General features: G+C 36.8%; 1 protein-coding gene across 1 annotated transcript; it reads left to right on the forward strand.

The window, feature by feature from the left end:
* The first annotated feature begins 2,277 nt into the window (after window positions 1-2,277).
* BIRC2 (baculoviral IAP repeat containing 2) lies at window positions 2,278-24,862 on the forward strand. The gene is made up of 9 exons (XM_014785211.2): window positions 2,278-2,669; window positions 3,874-6,030; window positions 6,133-6,232; window positions 10,042-10,120; window positions 10,957-11,005; window positions 21,141-21,383; window positions 23,462-23,716; window positions 23,996-24,037; window positions 24,152-24,862. Exons 2-9 carry the CDS (start codon window positions 5,133-5,135, stop codon window positions 24,343-24,345), a joined length of 1,860 nt encoding a protein of 619 aa, XP_014640697.1. The 5' UTR covers window positions 2,278-2,669; window positions 3,874-5,132; the 3' UTR covers window positions 24,346-24,862.
* The last annotated feature ends 2,926 nt before the right edge of the window (window positions 24,863-27,788 follow it).

The following is a 27,788-nucleotide window of genomic DNA, read 5'->3' on the forward strand; positions in this document are numbered from 1 at the left end:
AGTGCGAAGGGAGAAAGTCACAGATGTACGATCAATGAGGTTAAATAAAACCTTGAATTCCTGAATTTGAGTTGAAAGAGTTCATGATGCATTTTATTAGGGGAAAAAAAAACTACAACAAAACAAGACCATATTACCCAACTCTGTCCATGGAATAAGTTATAAAAACAATACAACTCTAATAATTAGCACCACAAACATTCAGATTATGGTCTTCAAATACTATTTCCCATGAAAGGAAACAGGGCACTTGGAATAAATAGCTTACTACAGGTATGGGGTAAGAAATGTACAAAACCAGCCCGAAAAGCAATCAAAGACTACTAGGGCCATGTTGAAAGGACTCAGGAGCCAATATGAATAAGCTCCCATTGGCCTGAGATTAAACAACTTTGGGCACCGATAATGACAATAACTGTAATGGATTACAACTCACAAGATACGTTTAAATCCTCAGATGATAATGATAGCTGTTCACTTTTAGGGTTTTTATTCACCAGGAATTTTTTTAATAGTTTAGGTCATGATCTAATTTTATTTTTTATTAGAATAATCAGTTATTTGACATTACTTATTGACTAGTTAATCCTTTTCTCTCTAATACATAATATCAATGTCATATATCAAATTCATATATATATGTCTTTTTTCTGGGTTCTTTAACTTGTTCCTTTGTTTATTTGTCTATCCTTGTGTTAATACAATACTGTCTTAATTACCATGCCTTTATTAAATAACTCGTTATCTGGTGGACAAGTCCCCTCCATCTTATTTATGTTCCTCAAAATTGTCTTGGATCCTATAAATATTTTTTCTACAAAAATGTGAAAAATATTAGGATGGCAACCTAACTCTACACTTGAAATATGAAAAAAATTAATTGAATAAATTTAACGCCAAACTACAAGGTTATACAAGATTAAAAGTTATAAAGTAATATTATACTTGAATGTTATTACATACTTTTTTGGGAAAATGTCTAAGGCCTTTGGGTTTTTGAAATTCGAATTTTCCCCAATACTGAAGTATATTCATTATCTTACTTTTTGGTCAGGACAAGAACTGAAAAAGAGAAATAATCTTGAACTCGGAATGAACAATTCTTGCTATATGTATTTTCCCACATATATAAGGAAGGTTCTGTAACTTTCCGAGAAAGAGTGACTTGGACTAAATACTGAACTATCAAAATTCATGTGCATATTTGGAAGTTTTTAGTCATTGGGAGCCATGGCATTTCTTTTCTCTGTATCACAAACTGCTACAAATACTTTCTTTTTATTATTATCATTGGAACAGAAGATCTCCTGTTCTGTGACTGACTGGCAGGCAGAAATGACAGGGACAGGAAATGGGAAATGGTTCAGGGTCTTGGAATTCCCCTGGCTGCCTAATTAAGTGGCTTGTTATTTGGAAGTTTTTGAAATGTTTGTCCCCTGGAGTTCCCCTGAGAGAAGAAAGCATCTGATTTCATTGACAAAGAGTGTCTTCACACACGTAAATTAAAAAATTCCTTCCCTGCAATACAACAAACACACACTGCACGCCTCTGCATTTCGGCACTACTAAAGAGGAGGGACACAAAACGCCCACAACTAGTAACACCAAGATTTTTTACTTAGAATTTTTCTATCAGTGAACTATTTAAAAATTTCATTGCGAAGTGGGCTCCTCTGTGGTTCACGCACGATTTATGTATACACACACATATATATGAATGTACACATTCCATTTTAGTCACATTCAGAAAAACCCGGGAGTGAAGCCTGGCCTAAAACACCGTTCATGTTGCTAGCGATGACTTTTGCAACAAGACACTTTTTCGTTAGTGCATATGTCTCCAGAACAGAAAACCGAAAGTTTAAAAACAATGTTTATAAATAAAAGATACACTGGTTGATTATAAAATAGATATATAATCCTCAAGAGATGATAAAATCAAGCCTTCAAAATTAATCTTCTGACGCTGTTCTACTTTCCAACCACTTTGCTTTTCATTTCCACTGCCGGCTGTGTAATGTTGATGCTATGCAGCTGCGCTCTGAGGCAAAACGGTTACAACTGTTTAAAACGGTTGCAATTGTTTACTTAATTGAAGCAAAAATGCCACCAGGTTGACTTCATCTTCAAGTGCACTCATCTAAGACGAGCGGAGGTGTCACCCCGGAGGAATTTTGCCAGATGCTGGATCATAACTCTGAGGTGACGCGGAGGAAGAGGCGCAAAACCGCCGGGGCTGGGGCGTTTCCGCAGGGTTTCCCAAGATTCAAACTCCACAGCTCCCCGTTTGCCACGTCCCCGTCAGGAGAATGTCAGGGACTGAGAGAGAAGGAAACGTTACTCAAACTGCAAGATTAAAAATCGAAACACCGAGATGATGCAGACGCTCGCGCCTCGCCCCGCGGGCTGACCAACTTCCCGCAGGCGGACGCGCGCTCGCTCCCGCTCTCGGACCGCAGACTCCCCGGCGCCCTCGAGCGGCGGTGACGCGGGGCCGGGCCAGGCGCGCTGACGTCACCGTGCGTCTGCGTGGGCCCTGCTTGGGCGGGGGGCTTCGGGAGCGCCGGACCGGAGCCGGCGGGCCTGTCTTCTGTCGGCGCCGTTGCTCTGGGTCTGTGGAGGTCGCCGGGCAGCCGCGCTGTTTCCGTGTTTGCTGCGCCGGCACTGCGGTGAGTGCAGTTCCTTCCGGGCCCGGGCCGCGCGGGGACCCGCTTCCCCGAAGCTGCGGCTGGGCCAGGGAGGGCAGGCCCTGGGCCCCTGGGGCCGGGGGGCGCGGGTCGCGGTGAGCTCTCTCCACTAGCTCTGTCTATTCTCCCCGAGGCTTTTTAATTCGGAAGTTTCAGCTCCAAGACTCGAAGTCGGAGATAATGTTTAAAAATTGACCTGTTTGCACGCCCGCCCTGGCCGCCGCCCACTTTTCGGCCCTTGGACTTTGACCAAGATGTTTTCTCATAGAGGTTTTGCAGGAATTTAATTTAACCCTCGGTGTTCCTTTAATATGTTGAAACGAAGACAGGTCTGCGGCGGCCAGATCTCACGTTTCAGAGTTCCAGCTGTGCTCCGCCACTTCAGGAGTCTGTTGTGTATTGTGAGAAATAACTCCGGGAAATCAGTGGGTAAATCCCACAGTTTCTCTTCTTTTCCCTTGCAATCTATCCCCCCCACCCAGCTACAGTTTGCATGAAGATGGCGGAATCCACAGTACGGTGTTTGTGTATACAAATTTAAAGATATGATATCAAGTCCTGGTGGAACGAAAGCATTTATGCAGTGGTCACGTTCCCAAGGCCAGTGTTTTTCCCATTGTGCTATGTTTTGTTTTCGAGTTGCTTTCTGTGGTTGTGGCTTGGGAGTTGTAGAGTTTAAGGGTTTATATTAATGAGTTCCTGATGCATTTTACGCTTACTGGTCAGTTTGCCTAGTCCTGGAAAGATGTGACATTCAAAAATAACATCACTGTCTAATTATTGCTGTACTGTTGCTGATGGGATGTAGTCTCTCTTTTTCACCGCTGTCCCCTTTTGCTATTAGCAAACTGCCAGAGATATCATCTTTAAACCGTTAAAAGTTGTCACCAGAAAAGGGGAGGAGACCAAGGACAAAATACTTTCCTCTTTGGAAATGTCCATCTGTCTTCAAAGTTGTACGTTTAAAAAAAAATGTATAGTTAGTGCTAAGGGGGTTATATTGCATTTATTTGAATTAAGAGCTTTTCCATTTAGAAAGTTTTGGAGACAAATTGCTGGAATTAAGATGTGGTATTATCTAAAGTGTAAATCATTTTTAAGACTTCACTGAATAAATTGAAGAGTGTATAAGTTCTATTTAACATGAAGATAGTTTTCTAAAATAGCTTTTGTTTTTTCTTTTCAGATTTACAGCTCTGAAGAGTCTACTTTTTCCCCCTCTTTTTTCCCCCTGCAGTAATAAATCCCGTTATGGAGACCCAGAAACTTTATAAAGGGATATAGTTTGAATTCTGTGGAGTGTAATTTTGTGTATGAATAGGGTTTTCAGAAAGAATGCTACTAGGGATAATTACTGGTACATTTTGCAGAAGCGGTAATTCTCTTGGTAGTGCAATATTTTGTTAGGCATTTGTATTAACACTAAAAAGGACAAGCTGTATCTTGATAAATTGATTTATCTTTAATTACAAAATGAGTGTATAATAGATGCATGACCTTAAGTGAAAGACAGATGATTTAATTTTTAAATGGAGTGTAAAAAGTTTCAGCTGTGGCAATTTTATGGTTAACTAGTTAAGTTTATGGAGAAACTTCAGTTGATCAAGTGTAATAAAGTGATATGCAGTTAGGAAGAAAGACAACATAATGATGCTGCAGGAAATGGAAACAAATATAGACAATATTTAACAAAGATGGAAGATTTAGCAGTTTGTGGGCTTTAAGCAAAATTAATTTCATTTGATATCATACACACTATAACGAGCATAAGTTCAATAAAGCTTGTGGGTGTTGACGTCCCCAAAAGTTGTTAGCTGAAGCTAATATAACCCACTTAAGTAAATACTATGATGATAAGCTATGTGAAATTAGCCTTTCGATAATGTGATCATACAAAGACTTTAGTTCTTGTTTACTAGAATAAAACAAGGTTTTTTTTATATATCATATTAAAGTACTTGTAGGGAAAGAAACTTGAATATAGATTTTTCCTCTTGTAGCATAATTAGTAATTGGCTTGACATCTAGGCTTTGTAGGCTGTAATCAGAAGCAAATTAAAGGTATAACTTAGGTATTCTACAGTTGTTTAGAATTTTGGGAATATAAACCCACTTGAAAAATCAAGGAGTTTTAACTTATTTTTAGAAGTATAGCAACTTAATTCAGGCCATTAGGTTAGTATTGCACCAAATAATAAGCACATAACACTTAAGTTACCTAAAAGAGTTAATATAATCCCAAAGAGTACTAAATAGTATCTTGGTAATTGAGGGGAGAGATTCATCCTACCTGAGTGTAAACTCAGGTGTAAGTCCAGTAAAGAAGGTTTAGTGAGTTTTACATAAGTAGGAGCTTATTTGATTCTTCTTTATGGTAAAAATCTAGTGTGAAGAGATGAGAAATTTCATGTGAAGGTTTTTAGCCGTTCAAAAGTAAAATCACTCATGCACAAAACTACCTCCCAAAGACTTGTCCCAGGTCCCTCGTATCAAAAAATTAAGAGTATAATGGAAGATAGCACGGTCTTATCAAGTTGGACAGTCGGCAACAAACAGAAAATGAAATATGACTTTTCATGTGAACTCTACAGAATGTCTACATATTCAACTTTCCCCACCGGTGTTCCTGTGTCAGAAAGGAGTCTTGCTCGTGCTGGTTTTTATTACACTGGTGTGAATGACAAGGTCAAATGCTTCTGTTGTGGCCTGATGCTGGATAACTGGAAACAAGGAGACAATCCTATTGAAAAGCATAAACAGCTATATCCTAGCTGTAGCTTTATTCAGAATCTGATTTCTGTTACTAGTCTGGAATCCACCTCTAAGAATACTTCTCCAATGAGAAACAGTTTTACACATTCATTATCTCCCACTTTGGAACATAGTGGGTCATTCAGTGGTTCTTATTCTAACCTTTCACCAAACCTTGTTAATTCTAGAGCAGTCGAAGACTTCTCCCCGTTGAGGACTAACCCCTACAGTTATGCAATGAGTACTGAAGAAGCTAGATTTCTTACTTACCATATGTGGCCGTTAACCTTTTTGTCACCATCAGAATTGGCAAAAGCTGGCTTTTATTATATAGGACCAGGAGATAGGGTAGCCTGCTTTGCCTGTGGTGGGACTCTAAGTAACTGGGAACCGAAGGATGATGCTATGTCAGAACACCGGAGGCATTTCCCCAATTGTCCATTTTTGGAAAATTCTCTGGAAACGCTGAGGTTTAGCATTTCAAATTTGAGCATGCAGACACATGCAGCTCGACTGAGAACATTTATGTACTGGCCATCTAGTGTACCAGTTCAGCCTGAGCAGCTTGCAAGTGCTGGATTCTATTATGTGGGTAAGAAACAATGTAATATATAGCTATACATTTTATCTAGTTCATTTTGATTTACATGTTAGAATATGTGTGTATTCAGTTTTAGTTTTTTGTTTTCCTTAGGTCGCAACGATGATGTCAAATGCTTTTGTTGTGATGGTGGCTTAAGGTGTTGGGAATCTGGAGATGACCCATGGGTAGAACATGCCAAGTGGTTTCCGAGGTAATTGTTTTGAAAGGTATTTCTACACAAAGCTCTGTGCTTAAAAGAAGTAGGCATGCTTTCATGATTAAATTTACATTTTAATATAACAGTTTCTTTTACTATTGGGGAATTTGCCTTTTAAAATACGAAGTTTTAACGTTAATTATTTTGATGAAAAATGTTGTAGAATGTTCTGTGTTTTCTTCTTTTGCAAGCCATGTACTCGGGATGTAATTTAACTTATTCTTGATGATGCATTTACAATTATGGCCAAACATTTCATTTACGTATTTCCCATTTTACTTTAAAGAAGACTTAAGGATTATGAAGATATGTAAAATAGAACAAAAGGAACATAAGTTAGAAAACAGTAAGAAGGGAACAGGAAAACAAGAAGGGAGCCATAAAATGGATCTAGGAATAAGACAAATATAAAAATGCATATAATAAAAGCTGGTTAAGTCTTATTATAATTGTAAATTATTTTTTCTATACAGTTTTATCTTGTGATATGTCACTTATGTGCTTTTAGTCACTCTGTCTCTAGCAGTATCTCTTATTTTTTACCATGGCTTAGAAAGAATTTAGAGGCAATGTTGTTAGTGGAAATAGAATTAGAAATTTATTCTGTTTTTGTTTTTGAGTAGCTATGTCAACTTGGACAAGCCATGTGATCCCTTGAACCTCTTTCCTCATCTGTAAAATCAGGAGATTGGACTAGATAATGTTGTTCTTGTTTTTTTAATTGTAGTAAAATATACCTAACATAAAATTCACTATTTTAAGCATTTTTAAGTGTGCAGTTCTTTGGCATGAAGTACATTCACATTGTTCCTCAATCATTACCACTGTGCATTTACAAACTTTATCATCTTTCCAAACTAAAACTTGCACTTATTACGCTAACTCTCCATTCCTCCCTCCCTCCCTCCAGCCCGTGGCAACCACCATTCACCTTTCTGTCTCTATGAATTTGACTACTCTAGGCACCTCGTATAAGTGGAATTGTATAATGTAGATAATGTTTGACCTGTGAGTACCTTTCACAATCATGAGGAATCTCTTGAACCCCTTCAGGAAATTAAAAAATCCTTTTGTCATTTTTGTATAATATAAGATACAAAAGAAATATGAAGTGAGAAATATTTTTTTATGGATTAGTACATTGTTAAAAGTTGTATTTTAAAATTATATCTTTAATATTCATAATATATCAAGATAAATTTTGACTTTCTAACTCTGGAAAGTAATATATATTTTGTTTGTTTTTAATCATTTATGTAGGAAAAAGCATGTTTTATTGTCAGAATTTTAAATGACCTAATTATGCCTGGCTCTATGGGATTGTGTACATATAATTTGAAATTTAACTAATATAGTATTAAAGAGACCAAAACAGCTTTCCAATTTCAGTGTTTGAATTGCTGCATTTTGTCCTTTATAAAACCAAACCAAACAAAACAAAATCTTGGTTTGTTTCTGTAATTTGTGTTTTGTTTTAAATGGTTAAATAACACAAAAGGCTTAGGGGTGCTTTTTGTAATCACTTCTGAAAACAACAAATTTCAATTGTGGATAATCTTAAATCTCAGTAAATGAAAAGTCAAAATGGATAATTGTTATCACTTTATTTTAACACAGTTTATTTATCAAATATTTGGGTGCCTACTGGATACTAAATAGTAGATATTGGGGATGTAACAGTGAATAAGACAGACAAAAATCTGTGTCCTCATAGAATTCACTGGAGAAAAGGGAAGTATGGAGCAGCCAGGGTTTGTTATACTTCCTGTCTTTAATCATTATGAATATAAATTAATCAATCCCGGAATAAAAATAATTTAAAATTATATAAAGATGAAGAACACAATGACAAGTAGCTCCGTTATCTGGGTGATAACCTTGAGTCCTGAGCATGCCTGTATGATCTCTACTGATTCTACCCATTCACTAGTTGAGGGACATTTGGGTTCTTTCCAGTTTGGAGCGATAATGAATAAAATCACTCTAAACATTAATAAACATTTGTGAACATATGTTTTCATTTTGCTTGAAAAAATACTTAGGAGTGGGACTTGTGGGTTGTATGGCAAGTTTTGATTTAACTGTATAAGAAACTGCTAAATTGTTTTCTGAAATGGCTGTACCATTTTATTTTATTTATTTTTTTGAGGAAGATTGGCCCAGCGTTAATATCTGTTGCCAATTTTCTTCTTTTTCATTTTTCTCCCCAAAGCCCCAGTACTTAGTTGTGTATCATAGTTGTAGAGTTGTAGCTCTTCTTTGTGGGACGTGGCCTCAGCATGGCCTGATGAGTGGTGAGTAGGTCCGCGCCCAGGATCTAAAGCAGTGAACCCCAGACCCCTGAAGCAGAATGCATGAACTTAACTGCTGCGCCACTGAGCTGGCCCCAGCTGCACCATTTTAAATTCCCACTGGCAATGTATGAGACCTCCAGATGTTACACATTTTCTTTTTTTGCTTAAGAAAGATTAGCCCTGAGCTAACATCTGTGCCAGTCTTCCTCTACTTTGTATGTGGGTTGCCGCCACAATGTGGCTGAAGAGTGGTGTAGGTCCATGCCTGGGAACTGAACCTGGGCTGCTGAAGCAGAGTGTGCCGAACTTAACCACTACGCCCTGGGGCTGGCCCCCAGATATTCCACATTTTAACTACACTTGGTGTTGTCAGTCCTTTTGATTTTAGCCATTGTAATAGATGTGTAGTGGTATTTCACTGTGATTTTAATTAGCATTTCCTTAATGATTAACGATGGTAAACTTCTTATTTGCTTCTTTGCCCTCTATATATCTTTTTTGGTGAAGGTCTGTTCAAATCTTTTGCCCACTTTAAAGTTGTTTTTTTTAAATTACTAAGTTTTGAAAGTTCTTAATGTATTCTAGATACAAGTCCTTTATTAGATGTGTTTTGAAAACTTGCAGTCTGTGGCTTGTCTTTTCATTTTCTTAACAGTGTCTTTTGATGAACAGAAGTTTTTAATTTTGATGACATCAGTTTATCAATTTTATCTTTTATGGATTATGCTGTTGGTTTCTTAGCTAAGAAATCTTTCCCTAACCTAAGGACAAAAAAAGATTTTCTCCTGTGTTTTCTTGTAGAAGTCTTATTGTTTTAGGTTTTACATTTAGGTATATGATTCATTTGTAGTTTATTTTTGTATATAGCATGGGCACAGATCAGGGTTCATTGTTTTTTGCATATGGATATCAAGTCGTGTAGCACCATTTGTTGAAAAACAAAAGGAATGAAATGGAAACACGTTATGTGAACTTCCTGGAACACCTTTGAGACATTCTAGTAGTTTGAAAACAAGTATTTGGGAAACACTGTCACATTATGTATAGATGAAAATGATTCAGTGTTTTTGAAGGGAGTGTTGATGCTTCAAATGTAATGGAAGAGTGGACACTGGAGAAAGATTAGCAGTTATTATATTGTAAAAGATCACATTTTAAATACCGAATTATAGTTTCTGAAACTGTATTAAGCCCCCAAAGTATATTGTCTAGAACAGCATTTGTCAAGCCTTAGCTTGTGCTCCTTTGAGGTCCAGACCCTTTTATTGTTGTTATTATGTTAATGCAATTAAATAGAAAATATCAGAATGCATCAACACATACTTAAGAGTTTGTAGTGTTTTATGAGAATTTTGTTTGTGTTAGGTATGTGTGTGTGGTAGCTTATGATGTAAAATGTTTATACTATGGGGTACAATCAAAGAGGTTGAAAGCCACTTTTCTAGAATGGTCAGGTTATATTTCTGGTATAAAACAATTTTTAAAAATAATTTTCCTCTTATGTTTTAGATGTGAGTTCTTGATACGCATGAAAGGGCAGGAGTTTGTTGATGAGATTCAAGCGAGGTATCCTCATCTTCTTGAACAGGTAAATAAGTTTTTATAATTGGCAACATTGAATTCTAAATAATAATTACAAAAAATATAAGTGATATTTACATCTGTTTTCTTATTAATTATAGTTACATGTTTTGTATCCATATTAATGACACCTTTAATTTTAATTTTTGTAACTACCTTGTTCAGGGCTAAACAAAAAAGATTGTTTTTAGTTTTTCGAAAAATCACTCAACTTGCCATTGTACAAATTGGTGGTGGGATTGGAGGAGGATCTTTAAGATCTCCTCCATCTTTTTCAGAAAAACAAACAAAAAATAACTTGTTAGGAGTTTGGAACCTCTGAGAGTGATCCAACTGAAATATGACTTTCTTTTTTTTTTTTTTTTTAAGATTTTATTTATTTTTATTTTTTCCCCCCAAAGCCCCAGTGGATAGTTGTGTGTCGTAGCTGCACATCCTTCTAGTTGCTGCATGTGGGACTCGGCCCCAGGATGAACGGAGAAGTGGTGCCTCAATGCGCACCCGGGATCCGAACCCGGGCCGCCAGCATCGCAGCGCGCGCACTTAACCACCAAGCCACAGGGCCGGCCCTGAAATATGACTTTCTAAATGGAAAAAGAAACCATTAATACTTTTTCCTACTTTCCTGAAACTAGAGAAATACTTGAATTATAATTTGGAAGTAGGTGAAGTTTAAGGAAATTTTTATGATGATTAAGGTAAAACAAAGCAAAATGAAGTATGTAAATTACCCAGTTTTCCAAAGAGTATGTACATTACTTAATGTAAACTTATCTAATTGTTGCTCTGTTCAATTGTTTGAGATTTCTGAGTTTACCTATTAATTTTTGTTCCATTTTATAGCTGTTGTCAACTTCAGACACTCCTGGAGATGAAAATGCTGATCCACCAAGTATGTATGAAAATACTTCAAATATGGAATAGGAATTTTTATAAGAATGTTAAGAATGAAAGTATGTAAATAAAGGATTTCTGAGGTCATAGGAAAAAGTGCCAGGGAGTTAACTAATAAATATTATGTCTACCAAGACTGATGACATTTTTAGAGGATTCAAGGAAGTATGCTGGTCTTTGTTCTTAAAGTGCTGATTTTCCAACTGGAGAGACAAGACACCTGCAAAAGAAAAACAACCATAGCAGATAGCTCAAAGAATGAGAGGTGCAAATAAAAAGCCCTCCGAACAGGAAAAGTTTGCTGTAAGCTAGCATGTTTGAAAAGGCCCAAGTCACTTATGATTTAAGAATTGGACTAGATGTTAGCTATTTGTCAAGCATACAGTATTTTAGTGTAAGACAGGGAATATATTTTCTGGTTAAAACTTAATTTTAGCCACATCTGGCATTTAGTTAATGTATGTAATGTACATATGTTATGGTGTCCAAAATAGTGAAGATAATAGTCCACTGTTTTCTGCACTGCTCTAGAAAGAGGTGTTCTGTTCTTGGCACGCTACTTCAAAGAGGGATATTGGCAGATTTGTAGCAGGACCAGAAGAAGATGACCAAGATGTATAAGAGTCCTAGAAACTATGACTCAGGAGGATTGTTGAGGATTTGTTAGTATTTACTTGGAAAAGACAAAGAGTTACTTGGGTACAGGATTACTGTCTCCTGGGTAATGGAGCTGGAAATGATAGACAGTAGTACTCATTGTTCTTACTTTAAATTTATAACTGCAGCTTTCTAGTGAGCTGCCCTGCAATCCTACTGCAGTTCCCTAATAAAATCACTTTGCTAAACTTCCAAATGACTGTTTCACATTTCTCTCTTCATAAGTTTTTAAGACTCTCTTTCCTACTTATTCTCAGCTCATAACCTTGCTTCGCTGAGAAAATAAAAACAGTGAAGAGGGGGCTGGCCCGGTGACTTAGCGGTTGGGTGTGCGTGTTCTGATACTGGCGGCCTGGGTTCGGATCCTGGGTGCGCACCAACGCACCGCTTCTCCGGCCATGCTGAGGCCGCATCCCACATACAGCAACTAGAAGGATGTGCAATTATGACGTACAACTATCTACTGGGGCTTTGGGGAAAAAAAAAAAGGAGGAGAATTGGCAATACATGTTAGCTCAGAGCCCGTCTTCCTCAGCAAAAAGAAGAGGATTAGCATGGATGTTAGCTCAGGGCTGATCTTCCTCTCACACACACACAAAAAAAACAGTGAAGAGGGAACTACTTCATCTTCTCACCAGCAAAACCACCGGTCTATATAATGTATTCATATACTCTCCTTTCTGTTCTTTTATAAGGATACACTGTCCTTGCCCTTATCTAAGGCCAGCTTCTCCACTTGTCCTCTGTCCTCTGAATCTCATCCACTACTGCCAGTTTAAGAACTTTGCTTTGGCAGTGATCTATGCTTTCTTTCTCACATCATAGATTTTTCAATCTCTCCAAATCAGTTATTTCAGCATGCAAACATAATGTACGCCAATCCTAAGAAAACCTTTCCTTTCCCCATCTAGCTATTGTCTCATTTCTCTGCTTCTCTTTACAACAGAATGCCTAGATAGCTTTATCTGTGCTTACTCTCTTCTTCATCTTCCATGCTTTCTTTAACTTATTCTACTAAAAGCTGTTCTCGTCAGGGTCACCAAGAACCACCATCTTAGCAGATCAACTACTTGACCTATTATCAGCATTTGAAACGGTTGAGTGCTTCATTCTGTTTCTTCCCCTCAGCTTTATTAAGATATAATTGACGTATAATATTGTGTAAGTTTGAAGTGTAGGATGGCATGATTTGATACACATATATTGCTAACTGATTACCACATTAAGGTTAGTTAACACATCTGTCACCTCACATAATTAGTTTTTTTTTATGGTAACATTTAAGATTTATTCTCTTAGTAACTTACAAGTATATATTTCAATATTGGTAACTGTAGTCACCACACTGTATATTAGATCCCCAGAAATTATTTATCTTATAACTTATTCATCTTATAAGGTCCATCTGTGTTGTTACAAATGGCAAGATTTCCTTCTTTTTTATGGGTCAATAATATTCTACTGTATATGTATATTATCACATTTTCTTTATCCACTCATCTGTTGATGGATATTTAGAGGTTGTTTCCATGTATTGGCTATTGTAAATAATGCTGCAGTGAACACGGAGGTGCAGATATCTCTTTGAGACAATGATGTCATTTCCTTCGGATCTATACACAGAAGTGAGATTGCTAGATCATATGGTAGTTCTATTTTTAACTTTTTGAGGAACCTTCATACCATTTTCCGTAATGGCTGCACCAATTTGTATCCCCCCCAGCAGTGTACAAGGGTTCACTTTACTCCATAGCATTGCCAGCACTTATCTCTTGTCTTTATGATCATAGCTATTCTAACAGGTGTGAGATGATATCTTATTGTGGTTTTGATTTGCATTTCCCTGATTATTAGTGATGTTGTGCATCTTTTCATGTACCTATTGGCCATTTGTATTCTTTGGACAAATGTCTCTTCAGATCTTCTGCCCATTTTTTTTTTATTTTTTTGGTGAGGAAAATTAGCCCTGAGCTGACATCTGCTGCCAATCTTCCTCTTTTCGCTGAGGAAGATTATCCCTGAGCTAACATCTGTGCCCGTCTTCCTCTATTTTGTATATGGGATGCCGCCTCAACATGGTTTGATGAGTGGTGCGTGGGTCTGCGCCAGGATCTGAACCTGCAAACTCAGGGCTGCCAAAGTGGAGCATGCAAACTTGACCACTGCGCCACCGGGCCAGCCCTGGTCTATGTCTGTTTTTATGCCAATTACCATACTGTTTTGATTACTATAGCTTTGTAAAATAGTTTGAAACCAGGAAGTCTGATGCCTCCCGGTTGGTTCTTTTTTCTGATGATTGCTTTGGCTGTTTGGGGTCTTTTGTGGTTACATATGGATTTTAGAATTGTTTCTTCTTTTTCTGTGAAAAAGTGTCATTGGAATTTTGATAGAGATTGCATTGAATCTATAGATGGCTTTGGGTAATATGGATGTTTTAACAATATTAATTCTTCCAAACCATGAACATGGGATCTCTCTCCATTGATTTGTGTCTTCAGTTTCTTTCACCAATGTCTTATAGTTTCAATGTCCAGATCTTTCTCCTCCTTGGTTAAATGTCTTCTTAAGTATTTTTTTTAAATTGAGATAGAGTTATATTTTATTGTTTTGTATTGTAAATGGGATTGTTTTCTTTATTTCTTTTTCACATATTTCATTGTTAGTGTATAGAAGTAACCGATTTTTGTATGTTGATTTTTTTTTTTATCCTGTAGCTTTAGTGAGTTCGTTTATTCTAACAGTTTTTTGGTGGAATTTTTAGGATTTTCTATATATAAGATCATGGCATCTGCAAACAGAGACAATTTTATTTGTTCCTTTTCTATTTGGATGCTTTTTATTTCTTTTCTTATTTAATTGCTCTGGCTAGGCTGTCAGTACTATTTTGAATAAAAGTTGTGAGAGTGGGCACCCTTGTCTTATTCTTGATTTTATAGAAAAAACTCTCAGGTTTTCACTATTGATTATGGTGTTAGCTGTGAGTTTGTCATATATGGCTTTTATTATGTTGAGTATGTTCCTTCTATACCCAATTTGTTGAGAGCTTTTATCATGAAAGGATGTTGAGTTTTCTCAAACACTTTTTCTGCGTCTATTGAGAGGGTCATATGATTTTTATCCTTCATTCCATTAATATGGTTTATCGATTTTCGTATGTTGAACCATCCTTGCATCCCAGAGGTAAATCCCACTTGGTTGTATGTATGATCCTTTTAATGTGCTGTTGAGTTCAGTTTGCTAGGACTTTGTTGAGAATTTTTGCATCTATATTCATCAAAGATATTGGCCTGTAGTTTTCTCTTCATGTAGTAGCCTTATCTGGCTTTAGTATCAGGGTAATGCTAGCCTCATAAAATGAGTTTGAGATTGTGTCCTCCTCTTCAGTTATTTGGAAGAGTTTGAGAAGCATTGGCATTAATTCTTTTTTAAATCTTTCGTAGAATTCAGCAGTAAACCATCTGGTTGTGAGCTTTTCTTTGTTTGAAGGTTTTTGATTACTGCTTCAATCATCTTAATTATTATTTGTTCAGATTTTCTATTTTTTCATGATTCAGTCTTGGTGAGTAGTATGTTTCTAGGAATTTATTCATTTTATCTAGATTATCCAATTTGTTAGTGTGTAATTGTTCAAGGTAGTCTCTTTGTATTTTTGGTGTCATTTGTAAGGTCTCCTCTTTCATTTATTATTTTGTTTGAGTCCTCTCTCTCTTTTTTCTTGGTTTGTCTGGGTAGAGGTTTGTTGATTTTGTTTATCATTTCTAAAAACCAAGTCTTAGTTTCATTTTTTTTTCTATTGTCTTTATAATCTCTATATCATTTATTTGCTCTTATCTTTATTATTTCCTTCCTTCCTGCTAACTTTGGTCTTAGTTTGTTTTCTTTCTCTATTTTTGAGGTATAAATTTAGGTTGTTTATTTGAGATCTTTCATTTTTCTTAATTTAGGTATTTATTGCTATAAATTTCCCTCTTAGAACTCCTTTTCTTGCATCCCCTAAGTTTTGGTATGTTGTGTTTTTACTTTTGTTTGTCTCAAGTTATTTTCTGATTTCCCCTTTGATCCATTGGTTGTTCAGGAGTGTGTTATTCAATTTCCCTGTATTTGTTAATTTTTCAGTTTTCTTCCTGTTACTGATTTCTAGTTTCATGCCATTGTGCTTGGAAAAGATTACTTGATATGATTTCAGTATTTTTAAATTTGTTAAGGCTTGCTTTGTGGCCTAACATATGATCTATCCTGAAGAATGTGCCATGTGAGTTTGAAAAGAATGTGTATTCTGGTGCTTTTGGAATGTTCTGTGTATGTCTGTTAGGTCTGTTTGGTGGATAGAGTTATTCAGGTCTGCTGTTTTCTTATTAGTTTTCTGTGTGAATGATCTATCTAATGATGAATGTGGGGTATTGAAGTCCCTTACTATTATTGTATTGCTCTCTATTTCTCCCTTTATTTCTGTTAGTATTTGCTTTAAATATTTAGGTGTTCCAATGTTTGGTGCATATATGTTTATAATTGTCATAGCCTCTTGATTAATTGACCCCTTTGTCACTATATAGTGACCTTCTTTGTCTCGTGTCGCTGATTTTCTTTGAAAGTCTATTTTATTTGATGCAAGTGTAGCCATGCTTCATCTCTTTTGGTTACTATTTGCATGGAATATCTTTTTTCATCCCTTCACATTCAGCCTGTGTCCTTAAAGCTAAAGTGAGTCTCTTGTAGGCACCATATTGTTGAATCCTGTTTTTGTTTTAATCACTTCAGCCATTCTGTGTCTTTTGATTGGAGAAATTTAGTCCATTTACATTTAAATTATTTATTGATATGTAAAGACTTCTTATTACGATTTTAATTGTTTTCAAACTGTTTTTTAGTACCTTTATTCATTTCTTTCTCTCTCACTGTCTTCCTGTTTTATTTTCTGTAGTAGTATGCTTTAATTCCATTCTTTTTATATTTTATGTATCTATTATAGCTTTTTTCTTTGTATTTACCATAAGGCTTACATAAAACATCTTATAGATATAGTTTTCCATTTTAAGCTGATAACTTACCTTCAATCATATACAAAACTCTACACTTTTACTTCTCCTCACCCCACATTTTATGCTATTGATGTCATACTTTACATTTTTTTGTATTATGCATCCGTTAACAAATTATTGTAGTGATAGTTAATATTATTGTTTTTAACTTTTATACTCAAGATACAGTTACAATATAGAGTATTCTGAGTTTGCTATGTATTTACCTTTACTAGTAAATTTTATACTTTTATGTGTTTTCATGTTGTTACTTAGCGTCCCTTTATTTCAACTTGAAGAAATCCCTTTAGCATTTCTTATAAGGCAGGTTTAGTGTTGATGAACTCCCTCGACTTTTGTTTGTCTGGAATGTCTTTATCCCTCCTGTATTTCTCAAGGACAGTTTTGCTAGTATTCTTGGTTGGTGGTTTTTTTCTTGTAGCACTTTGGTGTGTCACGTCATTCTCTCTTGGCCTGCAAGGTTTCTGCGGAGAAATCTGCTGATAGCCTTAGGGGGTTACCTTGTGTGTGATGAGTCATTTTTGTCTTGCTGCTTTTAAAATTCTCTCTTTGTCTTTGACTTTTAACATTTTGGCTATAATGTGTCCTGGTGTAATCTTTGGGTTGATCTTGCTTGGGGTTTTTTGAACTTACTGTTTTTGGGTATCCATATCTCTCCCAAGATTTGGGAAGCATTCAGCTATTATTTCTTTAAATAAGCTTTCTCCTCCTCCTTCTTTCTCTTCTTCTGGGACTCCCATGATGTGAATGTTCATTTACTTGTTGGTGTCCCACAATTCATGTAGGCTTTCTTCATTCTTTTTCATTCTCTTTTCTTTTTGTTCCTATAACTAGCTGATCTCCCGTTGAGTTCTCTGAGTCTTTCTTCTGCGTGATCAAGCTCTTGATTGAATTTTTCAGTTCTGTCATTGTATTCTTCAGCTCCAAAATTTCTGTTTGGTTCTTTTTTATGGTTTCTATTTCTTTATTAAACTTCTGATTTTGTTCCTACATTGTAATCTTTATTTCATTTAGTTGTCTGTCTTTGTTCTTTTGAATTTCATTGAGTTACTTTAAGATGATTATATTGAATTTGTTGTCAGGCAAATCATAGGTCTCCATTTCTTTGGGGTCGGTTACTGAATCTTCATTAGTTTCCTTTGGTGTTGTCATATTTGCCTGATTTGCATGGTATGTGTAGCCTTGCTTTGGTGTCTGTGTATTTGAAGGAGCAAATGCCTCCTACAGTCTTTGCAGACTCGTTTTGGCAGGTAAAGACCTTCTGTCATTTCCCTTGGCTGGTGGGATTACCTCTGGAATCACAGATGTGCTTAGTTGGAGCTGGTTACAAGGCTGTTGCTGGGTCTGTGATGGGATCCATGGTTGGTGGGCTTGTTACGAGGGGCTTGGGCTGGTGTGGATTCTGTTTCATCCCTTGGTGGATGGGACTGCCTCCAGTACATTGTTTAGTAGGATGTTGTTGGGACAAGGGTCTGCGTCAAGGTCCACAGTTTAGTCCTCAGACAGCGGGCCCATTACCAGATGTGCAGATGGGTATGGCTCCTGCTGGGTTCCTGGGAAGGCTCCTGTCTGGTCACCGATGGGTCCCTTGGTGGGCAGGACTGGTTCTAGACTGGCTGAGAGGGGCTAGAACTGAGCCCCAGGGCTATTTCAGGTGCTACAGCCAAGATTGAGGTCTGCAGACCTGGCTCTGGAGGCATGTCTCCTGCCCATCTCTTTGGTGCCTAGACTGCTCCCTGACTGTGGGTGGAGAGGCTGGAGCTGTTTCAGGATCGCCTGAGGTGCAGACATGAGTGTCTCCCACTGGTTCCATGTGCCAGCAGCACCGCTCGTGGACTGTGGCTGAGAAGGACTGGAACCAAGTATAGGGCCCTTTCAGGAGCCTAGGGTACACAGCTGGGAGTGTCTCTTGCTGAGTTCCTGTGCCAGCAGTACTGTTTGTGGACTACAGCTGGGATGGTTGGAACTCAGTTATGAGGCCCTTTCAGAATCTGCAGTCTGACAATTGTGGCGGATTTACCTCCGGCAGCTCCCAGACCCTGGCTGGATCTGGTTTACAGGCAACTTCAGTGTCCACAGCTGGGCTGAGGTCTGTATGCCTGTTACCGAAAGCATGGGTAGGCATGGCTCCTTCCCATTCCCTTGGTATATGGTGCTGGTGACAGGACCAAGCCAAATGGGGCTGTACCCAAGTCCTGAGAGGTATGGAACTGTTTCGGGTCTGTAGCCAGGACCATGATTGGTGAGTCAGCCATGTGGGTACGGGTCTGTCTTCTCAAAATGTCTCTCCTTGGTCTTGGACTGCACTGGGGTTTTGTAATCTTCTACCTGGATCCCAAAGCTCCCAAAAAGGCACTTTTGTCCGTGGATGGCTTCCAAATGTTGTTGAATGGGGATACAAGTAGGGGATATCTTATTTAGCAATCTTGCTGACATCACTATTCTGCATCCTTCTTAAGACATCTTCGCTTGGCTTCCCAGATATCACATTCTTGGTTTCCCCTATTTCCCTGGTTGATCATGAATAATATCCTTTGGTGGCTACTCCTTTTTCAAACTTCTAAATGAGGGAGTACCTCTCAACACTCAGCCCGAATTTATTTCTCCGTTTCCTGAGCTCTAGGCTAGCATGTCCAACTACCCGTTTAAATCTCTAGTTGGCTATAAGGGGTGTTTCAGAGTTGATATGACCAAAGCAAACATTTTCTCCCTGTCCTTCATCCCTCTAATTTGCTCCGTCTCTGGTCTTCACCATCTCAGTTAATGGCACCCACTTGCTAAGGTCAAAAAGTTGACTCAGGTTAGGCATCATCCCTGATTCCTTTCTTTACTTTGTATATTTAATCTGTTAGAAGTCCTTTCATCTCTGCCCTCATAATATGTCCCAAATCCTATTACTTCTCCCCATCTCCACCACTATCAACCTAATCCAGACTGTCGTCGTCTTCTGTCATAATATTCTAGCTGGTCTCTGATTCCATTTTACCTCATAAAAGTTGATTACAGAGCTGCCAGAATCATCTTTTGAAAAAACAAATCAGGTTTTTCAGTCTTCTGCTTAAAATCCTCCTAGAATATTCTAGGAAACTTAGAATAAAATATAAACTCCTCACAAGGTGCTCTACATGATCTGGGCATCACCCTCCTCTCTGACTTTCCACCACCTTCTTTCTGTTTCTTAAATATATCAGACTTTTCTCTTGACTTAAGACTTTTACACTTGCTGTTCTCTTTGCCTGGAAGACTTCTTTCAGATATTCCCATAGCTCACTCCTTATCATTCAAGGGTTTGTTCTGGTGTTATCTCTTCAGATAGCATTTCCACATATGTTTGAGCAAGGGAGCACAGGATACATCGTAGCCATTGTATATTTATATGTTTATTATAACAGTTTTCCAGCAGATGGCAGTAAAGTGTCTTAAAGAAGGATGTCTTTTTTTTTAAAACTGTGGCTCAACTGAGTCTTTTTTTTTTTTAATAATTTTATTTATTTATTTTTTCCCCCAAAGCCCCAGTAGATAGTTGTATGTCATAGTTGCACATCCTTCTAGTTGCTGCATGTGGGACTCGGCCTCAGAGTGGCCAGAGAAGCGGTGGGTCGGTGCGCGCCCGGGATCCGAACCTGGGCCGCCAGCAGCGGAATGCGTGCACTTAACCGCTAAGCCACGGGGCCGGCCCAGGATGTCTTTTTATATCTTTCACAGAGGTGCCATATTGGCCAGCATTGACCCTGTTATCAGAAAATGCCTCCCTGATCCCCCTATCTAAATTGTCCTCCTGCCTCCTAGTTTGTTTTAATCACCTTACACTGCTTTATTTTCTTCAGAGCATGTGTTGCTATCTGAAATCACATTACTTCTTTAACCACATTTTTAGAAATATTTTGCATGAACTAGGTATCCATTTTACTGTTCTTCCCGTCTTTGTTATTCTCTCTGCGTCATCTGTCCACCTCTCCTAGAGTCTGCTCTTGTCCATCCTTCAAGTCCAAACGCTAATGCCATCTTTTCCAGAAAGTCTTTGTTGATTTCCCCAACTTTCCTGGCTGAAGTGAGATAATTTCTCACTTCTAAATTTGTGTGGCGTATTGGTTTTCAAAAATGACTGTACATTGGAGTTATTTGGGGAATTTTTAAAAGATACAGATTCCCAAGCTGCATCCCTAGAGAGTCTCTCATTAAGTAGGTCTAGGATGTAGCCTTGGAAGTGGTGTTTCAAAAAAGTACAGCATATTATTACACTCTCATTTGATCCTTATCAAAAGGTCAAACTTTTGTTGGAGTTGATTGGAGGTTGTTGGAGGTAATTGGTGCATGTAGCTCATCTCCCTTACTAGGATATAAGCAGCATGAGATTAAAGATTGTGTCATAGTCTTTATTTTTCTCCATATTTTGTGTTTGTAGAATTTAACATTGGTACATATCTTTTCAAATAGTTGTTCATTTTGGACCTGGAGAAAGTTCTTCGGAAGATGCAGTCATGATGAATACACCTGTGGTTAAAGCTGCCTTGGAAATGGGCTTCAGTAGAAGCCTGGTAAAACAGACAGTTCAGAGTAAAATCCTAACAACTGGAGAGCATTACAAAACAGTTAATGACATTGTGTCAGCACTTCTTAATGCTGAAGATGAAAAAAGGGAAGAGGAGAAGGAAAGACAAACTGAAGAGACAGCATCAGGTATTTGGGAGTGTTAGTCGTCTGCATTATTTCTCAGTGGGGCTCATAGGACTGTCTCACATGTTGCAGGACAGTTAACATCCTTGTCTGTCCGCTAACTGCTGAGAGCAGCCACCAGTCATTTCCAAACCACACATTCCCGTCTCCACTGTGGGCGGTGTACTGCCCAAGTTGAGAACCATTGACTACAGCTTTTTTCTATATGTTTATTTTCCAATAAGATCCCTGATTTATACTAATCAGAGGATTTTAGTATAACTCTTTTCTTGAGCTATGTTGCATTTCTTCCTCATATATAACAAATTCAAATTGTTTTGAAAAAGCAAGATTTTAAAGTTGGATACAAGTCTTGTTTCTACTTTTTTTTTTTTAAGTTCCTTCAAATCATATTCTTAATATGGTGTTTGACTTTCTAATCCTTGCTTAGTGATTCTTATACAAAAGATAGAAGTGATGATGAAATCGTAGAGCTTAATGAGAAACCCCTGCCCAACCCAAAGATAGTAGGGAACTGATTTTGGTATTCATCCAGATTATGTTAAGCCTCAGACTCCCAAAACAAGTCTTTTGAGTTATCATTCCTTCAACAAATATTAATTGAGCATGAGCACCTATGTCAAATACTGTACTAGTCATGGTGCTTGCTCTGAAGAAGCTTATAGACTAGCTGTGGAGACTAGTGTGCAAAAGACATGGTTAAAGAGCCAGCAGAGGTGAAGGTTGCATATATAGTCTAAATTGGGGTATTTGAGTTGGAAGACACTTTTTCTATTTAAACTTGCAATGATAGGAATAGTTTAAGAGAACCTTATTGTGGGGCCACATAGCAAATTGTTTCAAGTCTGACTTCTAGATTGAGACAGATTTGTGTTTAAATCCTGGCTCTGACAGTTATCAGCTTGGCAGTTTATTTAACCATACCTCAGCTTTCTCATCTGTAAAATGGGGAAGGAAAATAGACGTCTCTTTTTAAAACTTATTTCTCATTAAACATGTAAATGTAGAGATGTGTTTTTTTTTTTTTTTTTTAAGCCTGAAAAGGCAATTAAATATTATGGTGATTAGGACACCAAAAGAAGGAACTTTTTGAAGAATACCTCAGGAATTCATGCCCATATTCCGTAAATATAGGAAGTTAATATGGATTTTATGTGATTTGAGGTTAAAGGAGAAAACATTTGCTCTCATAAAAATATTAGGCGTGATTCATATGCAGTTTGTTTTTTTTAAATTGGTATAAACCTAGACGTTTGTAAAATAATATTGGTAGCTAACTGTGTGCCAGATATTGTGCTACATACTTTACATGTATCTCATACAATCCTTACAACTCTTTGAGGAAAGTTCTATTATCTTATTTTACAGATGAGGAAACTGAGGTGTATGGAGGTTAGGGCACATAGCTGGTGGTAAGTGGCTAGGCTGGCATGGAGCGAGATCTGTCCTGACCTTACAGCTCAAACTTTTCAGCACTGCAGTACTGCGTCTTAAGCATGGAGTTGAAAAGAATGCTTATCTAGGAGACCTGGTTCTGCAACTGATTTCTTTCTGTGACCTTGGACAGGTCACTCATTCTTTTCTGAGTCTTTTTCTCCCTACCTGAAAATGAGAAGCCTTGTTTAATTGACAGGATCTTTGTATCAAGTGAGACAATTTATATGAGAATGCTTATAAAAGTAAACTGATAGAATGCAACTAGAAGGCATGCAAATAGAAGGCAGTATTATTAATTCTACGGGGGAAAGTATAGAGGTGGGAAAATTTTACTATCTTCTAAAATTCTCTGTTTACTTTCAATAGAATAAAGCAGGGTATTAAGATACATAAATATATAGACTTTAGAAAGTGACAAAAAGAGAAACCCTATGTGTACTGTATAATATGCCTTAGCTAAATCTTCTGGAAGTTTTCCAAATGACAGACATTAAAGTGCAAACAAGTAATTTTGTTCTTTTTTGATCTCCTGTTTGTTTAGTGCCTAAATTGTTTGTAGGGTTAGTGACTATATGAGTATAATTGGAGCAGTGTAAAATCTAATGGATTTTTTCTTTCTTTCTTTTTTTTTTTTAAAAATGAAGATGATTTGTCATTAATTCGGAGGAATAGAATGGCTCTCTTTCAACAGTTGACATGTGTGCTTCCTATCCTGGATAATCTTTTAAAGGCCAATGTAATTAATAAGCAGGAACATGATATTATTAAACAAAAAACGCAGATACCTTTACAAGCAAGAGAACTTATTGATACCATTTTAGTTAAAGGAAATGCTGCTGCCAACATCTTCAAAAACTGTCTAAAAGAAATTGACGCTACATTATATGAGAACTTATTTGGTGAGTTTGTTGGTAAAATTAGTTTAGAAATCCTTGGGATTATGTTTATCTTTGTGTTTGACAAACAAATCCAATTAGCAAACTATATAGTCTATATGTTTAACTTGTTCTAAAAAAGTGAACTCTTTTATTACCCAAATAGTATGGCTAAATAATTCCTGATAATATATAGCTAGAATCTATGTTGTTCAATAGATGATAGGTGAAAAAAAATAGGTAATAGGTGAAGCACTCCTGTATTTGATAGATGATGCTTTTCATATGTTTTTCTTTCCTCAGTGGAAAAAAATATGAAGTATGTTCCAACAGAAGATGTTTCAGGTAAAACAAAATTAAGACTTAAGACCAACATGAAATCTTCTTCTTCTTCTTTTTTTAATGGGAGATAAGGTAGAAACTGAATTGCACTAAAGTTTTTTTTGTTGTTGTTACTAGGTCTGTCGCTGGAAGAACAATTGAGGAGGCTCCAGGAAGAAAGAACTTGTAAAGTGTGTATGGACAAAGAAGTTTCTATTGTGTTCATTCCTTGTGGTCATCTGGTAGTATGCCAGGAATGTGCCCCTGCTCTGAGAAAGTGTCCTATTTGCAGGGGTATAATTAAGGGTACTGTTCGTACATTTCTTTCATAAGAGAAAAATAGGCTATATCTTAGCCTATATGTAAAAGTCTTTAAAATATTATTGAACATTGGTTGTCATCTGAAGTAAAAAAAGATTTATTGATTCTTTAATTAGTAACATTTGTGTTCTACTCTGCTTTGGTACTAGTAATCTTGTTTAAAAAAGTATTGTATATCATATTTAATCTTAATCTCTGTTTAATGAAAGGGAAGATTTGTGTTTGATGAGCTATATTAGTGTATGTGTGTAAACATAGAAGAAATTAAAAGAGTAGTCTCAGTGCTATTATGTGTCATTTCAGGAGTGGCTGGACTTGGTATTCTTTCTGAAAGCTTTGAGTACTACGTAAGAGTGTAGTTTAAAAGAACTGGAAACCAGGAACTCTGGAGTTTATGAAAGTTATGGTGCCAAATTCTCTTTGGTGTTTTTTCACTTATGTTGTAAAATAAGGATTTTTCTTTTACTGGCAAATAAGCTTTTCCCTAATTTGTGAGAAACGTCTTAATAAAGTTCTTTAAAAAGACTACATCATTAAAAAGTTTTTTTATCGTGACTTAAAAACTAGTTTCCATATGCCTTGATTGGGTTATAAGGATTAAATGAGATAATGTACATATGCAGAGTACCTGTCACATTGTAAGCACTCAAATGCTAGCTATTAAATAAAAAATTGAATTCATGCAACAAATTACTAAGAAGTGTTTTTTAATAGTAATGTGATTTATGAGAATGCCTTTAGATGACAGTATCTTTTTAGTTGCTTTGGATATTATAGATATAATTTGAATTAAATATCTGTATCAGAAATTCTTAAATAAAATTAGGTAGATCTATGTTGGGATTTTCAAAAAAATAGTGTAATTGCTTTGTTGCATAGGTGTTGGTAGAATACAGGCAATGGTAAATATCTCCTTTTTGGGCCCAATCATATTTAACCTTTCCTAGATCGGGGTCTGTGGTGGACTTCTGAGGCCAAGTGGAAAGGAGGTCTAATATTGAAAACTCTCCATTTTTCTTCTTATCCTATAACTCCTTTAGATCTCTTTAAATAGAGAATACACTGGAAAGAGTGAAAATTTGTTTATGCTTCCATCTCTTCTCTTGCCTTTATTTCCATTCTAATGTGCTGATGCATTTATGTAAGTCCAAATCCATACATCTTGGTGCAAGATCTCACGTTAGTGAAAGTGTCTTTCTGTCATTGTGGAAGGAGGGTAAGGAGGGAATTAAATCATTTTAGAAAATTTTCTTTTTGCTTAATAATAGCTACTATATATTGAGGATCCACCATCTATCCAGCATAGTTCTAGTTTCTTTAAACAATTAAGATGTGTTATGGGCTCAATTGTGTCCCCCCCAAAATTCATGTGTGAAGTCCTAATCCTCAATACCTCAAAATGTGACTGTATTTCTAGATAAGGCCTTTCAAGAGGTAACTTAGGTAAAATGAGATCATGTGAATCCAATATGACTGGTGTCCTTATAAGAAGAGATTAGGACACAGATGCCCAGAGAGAGGACCATGTGAAGATACCAGAGGAAGAAGGCCATCAGCAAGCCAAGATGAGAAGCTTCATAAGAAACCAGATCTTCCAACATCTTGATCTTGGACTTCTAGCCACCAGAACTGTGAGAAAATAAATTTCTGTTGTTTAAGCCACCCAGTCTGGTACTTTATTACGGCATCCCCTGCAAACTGATAGATGGTGCTAGATACTTTAAAGCACGTGAGCTCTAATCCTTTCAACTGCAAAGTGAAATTAGAACATTGGTCTGTCTGACTCCTTAGCTTATGCTTTTTGGACAAATTGGTCTATTAAGCTTTATTATTATTTTTAAAAATTACGTGGGCTGCCATTCAGCATAAGAACTATAACAGTTTTTATTTGAGAGTTTATCTTATTTGGCTTTATTCAGCTAGTCAGTGTTAGTAATGTATAAGAATGTTTTTTGCATTCAGTGAAAGTATTGCATAAAATATAAGTAAATAGTAATGTAATTAATATCTTAACCACTTGCTGAGTTCTCATATGTACCTAGATCAGAGAGCAGGGTTTAGTTCCTTATCCTTTTTGCCCTCCTAATGATAATAATTGGTGTCATAACAAGTATTATGTTGAACAGATACAGTCATGTGTCATTTAATGCCAGAGATACATCTGAGGAATGTGTCGTTAGGTGATTTCGTCGTCATGTGAACATCATAGAGTGTACTTACACAAACCTAGAGTGGACAGCCTACTATGTACCTAAGCTATATGGTATTAATCTTATGGGACCACCATCGTATATGCAGTCCATCATTGACTGAAGTGTTACATGGCGTATGACTGTAGATGAATGTTAGATGCTTTGTTAGGTTTATTTATTGCTTTATTTAATCCTTAAAACCCCAGGAGACATGTTATCCATTTTTGTAAATGTGGAAATTTAGGCTCAGTGGAATGGTGTAGATTGCTGGAGATAACAGGTGGGGGGGACGGTGAATTGTATATGGTCCAGGTGGGAGTGACGCCAAAATGTTTACCTTTTTAAATTTTAATCTCTTGTTAAACCACACTTTAAAGTTTTTCCCTCTCCTACTTATGTTTAGAAATAATATGTCTCTATTTCTTTACCTCCTTAACATAAATGGGGGGGATTGTATAATTTATCATTTGTTAGGCCTCTTGCTTCTGCCTTGGTAGCTTCCCACGATCTCTCTGAAGAGAGCACAAGTACTGGAGCTGAATTGAGTTCTCTCTCCTGCTCCACACTAACAACTTAAGAGGCCTTTTACTTCTTGGCTGCCATTCCATAAGGCAAAGGACAACTGGCTGTCAGCTTTGAAGACAGACCTAAATTTTTTTTCAGAAGTATAGCACTTCAGTCAGTATCCCTACCATATATGAGATAAACATATTAGTGTATATTAGTGGTTCTTAAATGTTTTGGTTTCAGAGCCTCTTTTACAATCCTAAAAATTACTAAGGACCCCAAAGAGCTTGTGTTTATGAGGATTGTATCTATTCATATTTACCATGTTAGAAATTGAAACAAATTTTTAAAATATTTACTCATTTAAAAATAAACTAAGTATTTTTTAAATAAAGCAATGTACATTACATGTTATTGTAGCATTTATTATGAAAAATAGTTATTTAAAAATTTAGTGAGGGCCAGCCCCAGTGGCCTAGTGGTTAAGTTTGGTGTGATCTGCTTCAGCAGCCTGTGTTCGATTCCTAGGTGTGGACCTTACACCACTGGTTGGTGGCCATGCTGTGGCGGTGGCTCACATACAAAGTAGAGGAAGATTTGCAACAGATGTTAGCTCAGGGTGAATCTTCCTTAAGCAAAAAAAAAAAAAAGAAGAAGAAGAATGGCATTGTTTTACATTTTAAAGCAAAGCTCTTTGATGTCTGCCTTAATGGAAGACAACTGGATTCTCATATCTGCTTCTGTATCTGATCTTT

The sequence above is a fragment of the Ceratotherium simum genome, chromosome 7, assembly GCF_057802395.1.
Source record: "Ceratotherium simum simum isolate JZ-2026a chromosome 7, ASM5780239v1, whole genome shotgun sequence".
Classification (NCBI taxonomy): Eukaryota; Metazoa; Chordata; class Mammalia; order Perissodactyla; family Rhinocerotidae; genus Ceratotherium; species Ceratotherium simum.

Excerpts from the sequence above, each read along its gene's own strand:
- BIRC2 (XM_014785211.2), top strand. The coding sequence starts at position 5,133 with ATGCACAAAACTACCTCCCAAAGACTTGTCCCAGGTCCCTCGTATCAA. Across the intron at positions 21,384-23,461 it reads AACTGAAGAGACAGCATCAG|ATGATTTGTCATTAATTCGG; the intron begins GTATTTGGGAGT and ends TTAAAAATGAAG. Across the intron at positions 24,038-24,151 it reads TCCAACAGAAGATGTTTCAG|GTCTGTCGCTGGAAGAACAA; the intron begins GTAAAACAAAAT and ends TGTTGTTACTAG.